This window comes from Pararge aegeria, chromosome 7, assembly GCF_905163445.1.
Source record: "Pararge aegeria chromosome 7, ilParAegt1.1, whole genome shotgun sequence".
NCBI classification, from domain to species: Eukaryota; Metazoa; Arthropoda; class Insecta; order Lepidoptera; family Nymphalidae; genus Pararge; species Pararge aegeria.
This window is the reverse complement of record NC_053186.1, coordinates 15,979,754-15,993,077: the sequence shown is the minus strand read 5'-3', so window position 1 is coordinate 15,993,077 and position 13,324 is coordinate 15,979,754. Positions and strand designations below refer to the sequence as shown.

The 13,324-nt window shown below is 33.8% G+C and overlaps 1 protein-coding gene across 1 annotated transcript; it reads right to left on the bottom strand.

Moving 5' to 3' along the window:
• Window positions 1-7,546: 7,546 nt before the first annotated feature.
• Window positions 7,547-13,324, bottom strand: LOC120624905 (deoxycytidylate deaminase). Its single transcript, XM_039891690.1, has 5 exons — window positions 12,966-13,324; window positions 11,774-11,938; window positions 10,658-10,746; window positions 8,698-8,911; window positions 7,547-7,845 (listed from the first exon to the last, which is right to left on the bottom strand). The coding sequence occupies exons 1-5, from the start codon at window positions 13,007-13,009 to the stop codon at window positions 7,767-7,769; spliced, it is 591 nt and encodes a 196-aa protein (XP_039747624.1). The 5' UTR covers window positions 13,010-13,324; the 3' UTR covers window positions 7,547-7,766.

Genomic DNA, 13,324 nt, shown 5'->3' with positions numbered 1-13,324 from the left:
CACACGCACACAAGATATATATATATATATATATATATATATATATATATAATATATATATGTTAATAATAACTAAATGCGATGAATATGAATCAACCTTTAGCGGCGCAGACGTAGACACTGGTCATCCAGTTACTTCCAATGGGCAAGATTACTGAAAAGGGTAGTTAGTGCTCTGTTTCTTTGTTTCTTGTCAGTTGTCATCAGTCTTGGGTTATGGATCTGTGGCTGTCACTGAGATAAAGACTTATTAATATGTGTGAATTGTTTGATTGTATTTAGTTTATTTAAACATGATTTTTTGTGATATATTTATTTATTTATTATTTATTAAACTCTTTATTTGTATACCACAACATTTAAAATGTAACAAAAACAGAAACAACGTGTAGCGTCGTTTATATGTGTAAATCTAAAATGTTACGAAATTCGTTTGTACAAATATAGTGACCGCTATGCGAAACTTATTGGCAGTGTCAGTCTGTGTGAGCAAATATAAACTACATGTTATCATTTGAAGACACTTGTATGTAACATTCAGGTTTCTGTAGGTTAAAAGTTTGTGTCGCGGTTGTTGACGCATTCTTTTCTTTTTTATACAATTGATTGTAGACTTCTGTAAATCACACTTTCATAAAGATAAATTATTTAGAAAGCCATTTACAGAATCAACGGTGGTCTGGTTTTTTTATGCGCAGTTCTCTGAAAAGTGACGTGAATAAAAAAAAATAAAAAAGTAGGTATTAAATAACTATCGTTGTGACAACTGACATAAAAAAATATATTTAATTAATGGGTTAATCAATTTCCGTGCAATTATAAAAGTTGCCAAACCTTAGTCGCCTAAATCTGTGTAACGTAATTGTAATCGTAACTTATTAGAAATACCTAGTGTCCAATTATTACCAATGTCCAGAAGTACCAGAGACAAGCACCGATCCTTTACTTAATTTGTTCTCACATGACTTATTACGTCATAAAACTTTTAATTGTAAAGTATGTACTGTAGAGTCAAATTTTTACAGGACGCAGTTAACTCTGAAACTTGTTGGAAATAAAGTGTCTAACGTTTGCGCTGCGTAATATGTAGAACCCCATGTTCCTAAAAAAATATAGAAATAATTGATATGACTTAATGGAATAGTAAGGGCTATACAATATCATTTGGACGGGTTTTGCTGCTTTTTAATATTGGATAGATTCAGGGGTTATTTGCGGAATCCCATGATATACATTATACAATGACAATGAATACTGCGCGCGCGGGTTGAGTGCCTTTCAGATAAATTCACATGTCATCATCGACCTTAGCTTATTTGCGCCCCACAGTTGGGGCGGCCACAGGATGGATTCTGGGATTTAAGAGTACCTTAGCACAAGCAAAGGTGAGATCAGAGCAGAGGTCTATTCCCAGCTGTGGGATACTTGAAATTCAACATATTATGCTAAATTCCAATTTAATAATTTAACATAATATGTAAAATCTCAGTTAAAAAGCACATTTATCTGTAAAAATATTTAATTAAACCTTCTGCAAAAATGTATGTTTTGTCTGCCAAGTTAGCAGTAATGGCTTGATTTGCTCAACTCCACGATTGTTTCTAGTAACATTCGCAGACGATATACAGATGCCACTGGTATGTGATCGTTTCTAGGAAGTTGTTATGTTTATATCCACTTTTTAATCGACTTTCTGTCTATAAAGACTAATGTTTAAAGCATAAAATAAAATTAGATGAAGGGTTTTACCCGCATCCTATACGCAACTCTTGTGCATGCACTAGGCGATTCCACGCAATGTAATTTCATTTGAAATACTGATGAAACGAATTAAACTGTTGATTAATTCTACTCATATTCGAAAAAAGAGTTCAAGTAATGAAATTATAAATAAACTTAAGTAAATTAATTGTATATTAAAAGTTAGAAGCGTTAAAGATCTTTGGAGGGGAATTTCTGTGCCTTTTATAACTTGATCGCGTTACGTACCCTACCATCACGAAGAGGTTTTGTAACGCTTTAACTGTCTTATCAGCAATAAAAAAACGCCTGTAATTTTGAACTTTATTGTTAGATTTAATAACGTTTTCACTGTTTGTAACATAGTGTTAGTCTGTTTTGTAATTGGATAAGATTAAGTCGCCAATACCAAAACCCAGGGTGCCTACTGTTGAGATTTTCATGTGATCTAGTAAGAAGTATTGGCGGTAGATGGCGGTTTTTCGATTCCATACAAATCGTTGTTAACTTTGACGCGATAGAATAGATAGACTTAGGTGGTAAATCTCACACTAGGCTCTCTGATATGTATCATTTTGTACGATCCGATCAAAGTAATCGTATTACTATATCATTCGTATCGAGCGTCGTTTCTAATTGTGGACGGTTTCACTACTAGACTTAGTAAAATAATTGCTCACCCGCAATCGAGGAGTCGTTTTTGCATAAAAAACTCCATAGCGTCAAATTAAAATGGGCTAATGTTACTAGATTCAGTGTCGCAAATCCTGTACATGTAATTTTAATTTTACAAAAGCTCTGTCAAAAGCCCTAGCTGATGTTGCCAATTATGAATAACATCCATTTTACTTTGATTTTCAAGTATTTCGATACTCGAAAACGACTACTTGATTGCGAGTGAAAACTTGTTCTAGGGGTACAGTTTAATTCGTACCATTATCATGATTGAGTATTGTAGTTGCGTCAGCTCTACTTTGATGAATGATTGTTTATAAACATACTCTGAATAGAACGAATCGCGTATCATAACGGAGGGTGCATCATGAGTGTTTAGGACTAGTTCTAGTACTACTAGAGTTTTGTTGAGACAGAGATTGTTCCGTAAGTCCTAATGCCATGCTTATTACTGCAGCCAAGCAGCGTTGCTGTGTTCTGGTCTGAAGGACGTGGTTGCCAGTGGAATTACAAACACATGTGTCTTACCACTTACGCCTCAGCTTGTTGAGCTCTGTTTATAGCAGAGGTATATCAACTTACTATCAGGTTGCTCATTTACTTAGTCCGTAAATTATATACTTAAAAAGAAGACATAATAATCATTAAGTTGGAAGCTAGTATAGAGTGGAAATATCCTTTTGATGTAGAAATATTACTTTTCCACCGCGTACCCCTAATTTATTGTATTACTCATAGACTATAACTAAAACTTGTTTGGAATTGGGCAGTGGCGTGCACAGAGTGCGTGAAGCAGGGCAGGTGATAATTTAGAAAAATCCTTCACAACAAAATTTTTGGGTAGGCAGTGCTTTTTGTGTGTATGAAATGCACGCTACTGTGCATCATGACTGCGTATCATAGGGTACGGTATGGCCAATACGCGTCGACGATACGGATATGATGATCGGATCGAGTAAATGATATATATAGTACCCGGTTTTGGTATAGCACTATTGGAGGATGTAAACTACTACAACTGCTGTAAGTGCTGTATTCAACCTAATGCATCGTTTTAATTTCCCTAATATTATTTTGAAAGCAGCTGAACTCTGGTTGCTACTAAATAATATACCTTGAAATCATATTTTGACTTTAAATGTTAACATTTTTTCATTCACAATTGAATTGGCCAAAGGTTTTCAGGTCGCGTGAAACTTCTAGGTCGATCGATATGAAAGTTCGCAAATTAAATGCCATACTCCTAGCGTTCAGAACGATCTAGAAGCTTCCAATAATCTATACCAACATGTTGGATAGAAGCAGGCGTCACTTGTTATAATGCGCAAGAAAAAGAATAATTTGTAGCGTAAATGTGTCCAACTTTGCGATTATGTAATTTCAAACATTTCTCTACTCTCTAGGATGCTCGCTCCGGCATAGAAGTGAAGCGAGTGTATTTCTTTTCTGTGGATCTATTATCTATAAATCTGGCAACATTCATAATAACAAGTTTTTATGTATTAGTAGCTTTTTGTGCCATAGCTCATTCGTGTAATTATAGGCACATACACGTACGTCTCAAATTGATGGACACAAGGGCAATACGTTATAGGACGTGTTCCTTGCATTCACTGCGAAGTGTTGCTCTGTTTTTAGCCAGTAGTTTCCCAATTGGACATCTGCTAGGTCGGGTAATTACCACTTTCAAAAAAAGGCATTACTGTTACAGGAAGATAGTTCCAGGATACAACACGAAAGCATTTGAAATACCTCGCGATGTTTGAGCGAAGCGAAATCCAGAGAGTTAACTCGGATAAAATGGCACCCATCTGTGCCAAAATGTTCAATTACGATCAAAGAAAATTATATTTTATTTACCTATTAATAAATGTAGAAATTAGAAAAAAATTATAATTGAGTCGGGTTCTTGTACAAGCATTAAAAAATGGAGATAACACTGTAAAAGTAAGTTCTTCATATTAAATGCACTTTAAACATGCGGATTTTCTTTTTCTTGTGGATTATAGCTAAGAAAATTATTGTTTCTACTACACTACCTATGGTACGATAGGACACAGAGTGATTCAAATTAACTCTTAATTTTAAGGTTTTTATAAAAAAAGGCATTCAAAACTCATCCTTTTTTATTAAAAGAAGTAAAAAATATGAACAAAATATTGTTGTAGGTAGTTAGTCTAAAAGTCCATTCTCGCTTAAATGCTAAATGACAAGCGTAATTCAGATATGTTCGACACTTTCACAAGGTCTGTGTAAATGAGACCTTTTTGAACTGTGTAATAAAAATGACTATAAAAATCCATTGTTCATAGAAAAAATCAGTTGCGATGAATATTTCGCTTTGGTATAACTGACGTCCGAATATGTATTGCTATTTTATTTTATTGTTCATTAGTAATAAAATGTTCCTTATGTTTTAAGATTTTAACACCCATTTGTTTTAAAAATGTCTTACCCGCTAACCTAAAACACTATTTTACATTTATTCTGATATTGCATTGATTTCCTTTTTTTTTAGTTCCTCTAGTCTTCCTTCGCACATTGTGTATCAAAAAACTATCATTGTATATTATGACATTTTTTAATTCAATAAAATTCATGTGTGGCCTCAAGTGTTCAAACAGCATATAATATGTTAAAATAAGGATTTGTAATAAATGGTTGGTAATGTGTAAAAAATTATGTGTGCGACAAAGTTTAAATACCTCACGCAATAATGACTAACTGAGGTATGCTTTGTAAATAATTATTATCATAAGTTTTTATTGTACATTACTGTTAGTATAGCAAAAGCTGATTGCACGATCGGACAGCACCGTGCGCGATTTTTTTAATTATATGCCTTAGTGACGATTGCAGGCTCGCTATCGTGATTTTTTTCGTCGAAGTAAAATATTACTAACTGGTAGTACTCACTTTAGAATAACGCTTGCTGTAGAAATTTAGACGAATTTGAGCTTTAAAACAAAGTGAGTTCCATTTTTATTTGATGATTCAGTGTTTTGACTTGAAAATTATTCCACGATAGCCACATGCCAATCTTAATTATAAGGGAAAAGTACCCTAGTACAGATTTGCTCGCTCGCAACAGAGTTGTCTTAGAGTATCGAAATACTTCAACATCAAATTAAAATAGATCTTATTAGCATTGTTTGAAAGCCCAAATTTGCCTAAAAAAGCCGCTTAGAGCTTGGCAGAACGACAAACAAAAATTAAAATCAGAAGTACGGGATTTACGACTTTTATTACATTGACGGTAAACAGTTTCATATGAGAAAACGCCTCTTCGATTGCGAGCAAGCAAATCTTGTACTAAAAGCTTACTGTTGGTAACCCAAAAACTTATAGACTGTACCGTTCTAATTGACTGGTTCTAAATGCCGATATTTGCATTAAGAGAACTGCGATTTTATATATATGGTTACGCCCGGCGCGTCTAAATGTGTGGTCAGCTTAAAGTACGTACACGACACGAATATATGACGACGAATTAGTTAAAATTAATTTGGGTTACAGTAGCAGAATAAAATAGAATCAGATGCTGGAACCAAGTGTCAGAAATGTGGCTAATAACGTTCCGTGCGACTTCATTGGATGTCAATATTAGAACAGAATTTTTAGCTTGTTGCTGATCTTTGGTAAAATGGCATGGGAGAAACAAGATTTTTAAGTTCTTGTGCACACACATAAACAATTATAATTTGGAGAATACCGATTGACAGGCGACCTTACAATAAAGTAACTTACTTCAAAGTTTTAGATTCGTCGGCAAAATTTAATCCCCATACTGTGGCATTTAACTGCATCACACGTTTTTAATTGTAACGCGTAGTTAAGTTTTCAGCATACTCTAGGCTAAGGCGCAAGCCACACTTATATTATGTCTTGCCTCGTTAAACTCCACAGTAGTACATTTGTGTTTAAAAATTATTACTTATTTCTATATATTATGTCTTGAGTATTGTTTATGAAATGTGAATGGAACGGCAATTACGCGCCAGACGCCATGTGTTTGGCTTGCGCCTTAAGTTTTGTCAACTGACATATTTGACTGCGCAGCGTAGGATGTTATTTTGTAATAACTTTCGTTGACCATTCGTGAACAATGACGCTTTAGTTAGATTGATTTTTTAATTTTTTTGTAGATATGTGTAAAGTTTGGACAATAACTATTATAATTGAATACACCAAATCCTCAAACCACTTGAAAAAAGAGCGCGTGAAAAATCTTCGCTGATCGCATAACGTCTGGTCATTTCTTCTATTATTGAAATACTCGTGGCCCTGCGCAAACAAAGTCACCCAAATAATAACTTTTTAAAAATTGATTCCCATTCGGACCTCGAAAAAAATGGTTTTTTAATGGATGGGTCAAGATACAAAAAAAAATATTATCTACCATGTAAAATGTATTGTGAACAGCGGGGCAGAGCATTTTTACGTTTACCCAATATAAATTATTTCACAACCAATCTTTTAAGAGCCGGGAAGTCCTTTCTAGTTCTTGGGCGGTCGAACTCTACTTCTGTTTTTGAATTTACCGTTATGGTACGTTGGGTAAGAGTTAAGTGCATTGCCATTCGCAGTGTTCACTGACTTTTAGCGTCAATTTGTTTGTGATGCAGTCACTGTCAGCAATCGGCGAATTTCCAATTGCCTTAGCAAAAACCGCTTCCTGTGATGCGTGGTCTATGTTTGCGCAACGCCAAAGTGAAACTTACGTAATCATGAAATCAAAATACGCTTCCTTATTAGATAAACTAATACACTTTTTATATAATGTGCCGTTATAGATCAGATCAAGGGTCCACCCTTGATCTGATCGCATATTACAAACCGAATGACCGATAAATCCGCTTTTAGCGAATTTTATGTATACAAATTTTCCGCGTGCGGCCCCAATCGGTTGTAATGTGCGTTCAGCGCTGCGTCGCGGTGACGTTGAAATAGTAATTGGTGACGTCACAAAACACATTTGTTACGATTTCAACGTTGTAAAGGAATCTGGGTTCTGTTCTGCTCAGAGCAGATGATTATGAGTTAATTGAGAATAACCCATTTTTGTTTTGTTTGTTCACTTTGGTGTGATCGGAGTATTTTGTACCCCCGTCATATTGTACATAAAGTAATAAATTTTTATTTTACAAATTTATTTACATCTCTCTTTCATTTCAAAGCTGATTCCACATCTAACATCAATAGATTCAAAACTAATTTTTATTTCATCTTAATTAATTTTGTGCACGGTGCGTGCTATAGATGTGCATTCCGCTTGAAATATACAAATACCTTTAAATTATCCTATCAAAATGTGTACAGTGTGTTACATAATGTATAGTGGCGAGCAAGTGTCACAATGTTTTATTGCAGTTGATATTATTGTTCGTAGTAAACTCAATTTCTATTTTTTCCCGCTTTGGTATAAATTGTCTGAAACAAGATTTTAAGTTATGTACACGTATGCATAAAAACAGTACGTAATTAAACTTCTATAAAACGAGGTATTATAAGCGACTTCATCCAGTAAATAAGGTAGAAGTCCTATCTCCGTCGAAAATCTACGTCAATTTTAACATTTATTATTTTGAATAACACCTCAGACCTGTCCGTTTTCTAAGGTCAAATACATGTCTATTAAGATTAAGGAGCACTAAAAAGCAGCAAAGAACTATTTCAGTAGAAATTTTTCGGCATGATCAAGCGCCATTTTTTTTTAAGATGAATTTGGCTGCATCGGACATTACTCTATTATTTGTATTTCTATATTAAAATTCGAATAACAAAGAAGCTTAATTTTTAAACTTCTGATTTTTTAAATTACGCAATGTATCATGTTTAGCACCAGTTTTTTTTGCTACATTACTAAACCACTGCCATAGTTTTTCTGAAAGGAACCCGATACAGCCCTAAAGTCACATGCAAAATTAAAATCATGTAGCTTTATTACCCAATAACGCGTCGCGTAGCGTAGGTACTATGCGTGTGTCGGTCTTTTATCTTCAATAGGGTTGTCATAAGTACACACTCAGAATGTTTCGAATTCGTTTGTGGGGAAAAATAAATATGCTTAAGATTTCATATTTTTACCAGATGATTCCTTATGAAATATATTTATGCATCCTTCAATATTATTTCGTAATTCTTTTACAAGTTGTATTACTGCCGTAATATGTCGAATAAGTTTAAGGCTACCATCTTAGACTGCATCATCACTTAACACCAGATTGCAGTATAAGGCTAACTAAAATGGTAATGGAATACTAAAAAAGACAAAAAACAAACCTGCATTTAATTCCAGCAGCTAAAAACATTCTTTTCGATGCCATATACTTGGGTTTATGTGAATATTTATCAGATAGATATACAACTTCAGTGATTCCAGATTGTATAATGAACTTTGCGCATTCATTGCATGGAAATAAGCTTACATATATTGAGCAGTCCTTGACATCGGCTAAATTCTTGTTAATTATGGCATTCATTTCTGCATGGCATACTGTAATGGAATTGTTAGATATTTTTATATAGAACTTGATGTTGCCAGTGACTTTGTCTGCATTGATTCGGTTTTTTTTAATTCCTGCAGAACGCTTATTTTAGCTTAGCTTCCTGGGATAAAAAGTGTCCTTCCTCCAACTCCAGGATGTTACATACAATGTGCCAAATTTTATCAAGATTGCTACAGCGGAGTAGGGATACCGAATATAGGTAACCAACAAACAGAAGACACTTTCAAATTCTAGTGTAGAGTACTGACTAGCTATTGCCTGCGACTTCGTTCGGCTTGGACTTTGATGTCTTGTGGGGTCAAAAAGTTTTAGTTGACATATCATCAATAGCCTATAAAGGTCCACTGCTGGACTAGACTAGACTATTACCGCGCTGAGCAGACAGGTGGTCTGGTAGCACAGAGAATGCGTCTGTTCTCTCAAATGTAAAAAGAATTTTCAAATTCGACTGGAAGCTGCCATTACAATATCACATGATCCACAAGTTAATTTCAGGTTAAACAATCATTTACATAATTTAACGAATTATTTTACATATTCAATTACAGAGAAATCATATTAATCTAATATTATTTGATTAGCAATCATATTAAACTTGTTATTAAAGTTGATTATTTGCTCAGTTAAGTAGTGAAGGAAGGAAAAACCAACAAAAAAATACACGTGCATTTATAATATAAGTAAGGATTATAATCTAAAGCAGTGTGTTTGAAACATCAACAAAAACACTGTTATGCTCATTACAAGGGGCCAACCATTTTATGCATTTTATTTTAAACAAATAAATATACTACGACAATACACGTATCGACATCTAGTCCCAAAGTTAGTGTATCTTGTGTTATGGGTACTAAGATAACTGATGAATAATGTTATGAATAATATACATAAATACTTATAATACATAGATAAACACTCAGCCATTGAAAAACATTCATGTTAATCGCACAAACATTGTCCAGTTGTGGGAATCGAACCCACGGCCTTTGACTCAGAAAGCGGGGTCGCTGCCCACTACGCCCATTGACCAACAAAAATATGGTTTGCTCATTATCATAGAGTTGAGCAGACTAGTGGTCTAGTATCACAGATAATGCTGCTGTTGATCCGTTATCACCACACCGCATATCCCTATCCCTACTCCCTACTAATATTATAAATGTCAATGTAAGTTTGTTTGTTACGCTTTCACGCAACAATTACTTAACCCATCCTCATGAAACTTTGTACACATATTCTTGGAAGTATTAGAAGTAATATAGGATACTTTTTATCCCGAAATTAAGAGATAGAGGACAGAAGTCCCTAGCGGTCAGCCTCAAGCCCCTCATTTAAGGCTTAGCGATACTGAATACATAATTGCTGCCACAATTATGAGGACTTCAGTGCTATGACTAGATAAAAAATGTTAAAAATGTTTTTCGTTAACCTTCAGCATATGAATCAACTAACAATGCGATTTCGATTCTTCCTTTAACGATTAATATTCTTTTTAAGTGATAGAAGGAGCTAAGACTGATCAGACAGTTGCTTTAAGATATTGTTACGAGTACTATGTGAATTGAAAAATGACTTTTTACAATCTACACCAGTTTTTTTTTTCTATAAGAATTGGTATTCTTAAATTTTTTTAGAACTACAACTAACTTAAACAAAATCAAACGCAGAGGAAGTCGCGGGAAACAGCTAGTACTACAATATAAAGGTATTCATTAAACTGATTGTATACATACCATAAAGAGACTTTTCATCTAAGGCTGATGACCCTTCTTTGCCCCATGGAAATTCGTCATCACTACATCCAGCTGGCATACCATTGTATCTGTAATATTGAAATATTATATAGATACCATACAATTTCTACAAGGCCACTTGGGTTTCAACTCTCAAAACCCGCAGAGACTGACTAACTTCACATAATCTGTAAGATTCTGCACGTTGTGATAGACTGCTCTGAGCTGCACAACAAACACGGCTGCGTTTACGCACCTACAAATTACAGCTACCTTCGTCGCGGCAAATTTCTCATGAGCCTATACCCGCGATAAATACGCTGTTGGAGTCCTGATACAACATATTCGCTGATAAATGGGTTGATCTCATAGGTCAGATCTTACATTTTGATGAGAATATACATTTTTCTTTTTTTCTCTTTATCAATTAGTAATTTCATGATTCAATTATTCAAATTTATTAATATTTTATATTGTACTGCATACAATTAATTTAATCAGTGTAATTGGGCTTGATCTGTTCTAGTAAAATAACAATGAATAAATAAATAAATAATAAATAAATTATATTACTACTGCTCCAAAGGTCTTCTAAGTTCCCAAACATCATTTGTATCTATTTTATACAATAAACTCATATACACTGTGTCGCATTGCACGCCCGTTTTACTTCTTTAATAGCATATACATTTCCTCAAACACTGGGTTACCAAATGGAAATAGATTTTTAAATTTGACTGGATGCTGCCATAACAATATTACATGATCCACAAGTTAATTTGCCTCAATCTCTCCTATTTCTGTGTATTAAGTCATTGAAACCTCTTTCATGTTATACTAGCTGATCCTCGCCTTCGTTTTCCGTGTTTATTTACTTTCAACTAAGTCTATGCCAAAAATAGTGTTAAATAATTGCTTACTTAAGGACTGAAGGAAGGACAAAAAACACTTATGCATTTATAATATTAGTATGGACTATAACCCTACGCAGTGTATTTTGAAACATCAACAAAACAACTTTGTTATGTTCATTACAAGGAACCAACTATTTTATAACTAGGAAGTAAGTTATGTTTTTTTTTAATCCATTAGAGCAGTAGTTAATGTTTTCCTTACCCAACACCAACTATTTTCATTTCCTTATTAACTATACAGGCACCGACTTGGCAATTAGGATCTTTACTCCGCTTTGCAGCTAATACTGCTACTGCCATAAAATAGTCTCTCCATTCTAAATAGTCATCACGCTTTTTTTGAACTTTGCTTGGGGAGTCGTCTTCTCTGAAAGTTCAATATTATTATATTATATATTTCTGTAAAACTATTGTGACTAAACATTTTTAATAGAAATAAGTAAATCAATTTTGTATGTCAGCATAGTTAATTTTTAAAAAACTGTGGGCGGGCTTTTATTAACAACCAAAATTTCTGGGCTCCAAAACATGTATTCAAAACTTATGTAATTTTACTTTGTAGTCAAATCACACCACATCATTATTTCAGTAGCCCTATAACAAGCTTATATAAAAGGTACCTACAAAAGACCTATGTCGAGCAGTGGATGTCTTTTGGTTGATGATGATGATGAAGAGTCCTTAATTAATTTTTTTATAATTACATAACTTTTTTTTGGCTTTGTGTGTTTTTTAATATATATAACACATAAAGCCAAAAAAAGATATAGAAGTCACATTCTATTTTGAGAGGTAGTTATAAATTTTCTACTTATACAAAATTGTCATTTTTTGACACCTATTGAAGAGTGCCCTCTGCATACTGTGTCCGTTATATACTAAATACAATGAATTAACATCATAAGTTAAGCTAATTGACGTCCACTGCTCTTGTAGGAAGCTCCAAAATCCATTATATATATTGTTAATACTATGAAAAATATTTCTTATTTAGACCGTCCAAAATACTCGAAGTATAGCTGAGTGGCTCTAAGCCGAAAGAAGTATACTGTTGTAAATACATGCGAATAAGCTGACCTCGTAATCGTTCAGCAGTCTAATAAAGTCCCACAGCTTAGGGCTCCCAGGCTTATGGGCTGCACCCATTAGCCTTTTCATTCATAGATCATTGCTTAGACCCACCATACTTACTCCAAAGCAATTTACGGGTAAGTTTTAAAACTACAGCAATGTTAATGTACCTACATACATTAAAAATATGCATTGATTATATCAACTCCAGCTTATTGATTATATGTGTGGAAAAAATTTAGTAAATTTAACTTTTTCCTAAATTCGAGTTGTTTTCATGAGAAATCATTTATAAAAAAATAAAAAAAACATTGGTACCATACCTATTTGAAGTAACTTCTGATGTATCTTCTAGTGACCGATTCATTATTTGTAAGAAAGTTGTCGTCAGATATTCTTTATTTGAATCTAAACAAAGGTTGTGTTGAAGACTGGTTGTTTTCTTGAGAAGTATTTTTAATTCGATGTTTAGACTTCTTATGAACTTTGCCAGTTACAGGTTAGTTATAAAATACTAATTTATTTGTTTGAGGCTAATTAACAATCACAGTATCATTAGGTAACAATTAGCAGTTAGAACTGTATTATCTACAACTCCTGACTTCGTGTTTTTAATTATTATAGTTTTTACCACATTTCGATTTTTGCAGCTGAAGCCTGAAATGCAATGCGCGCGGATTTA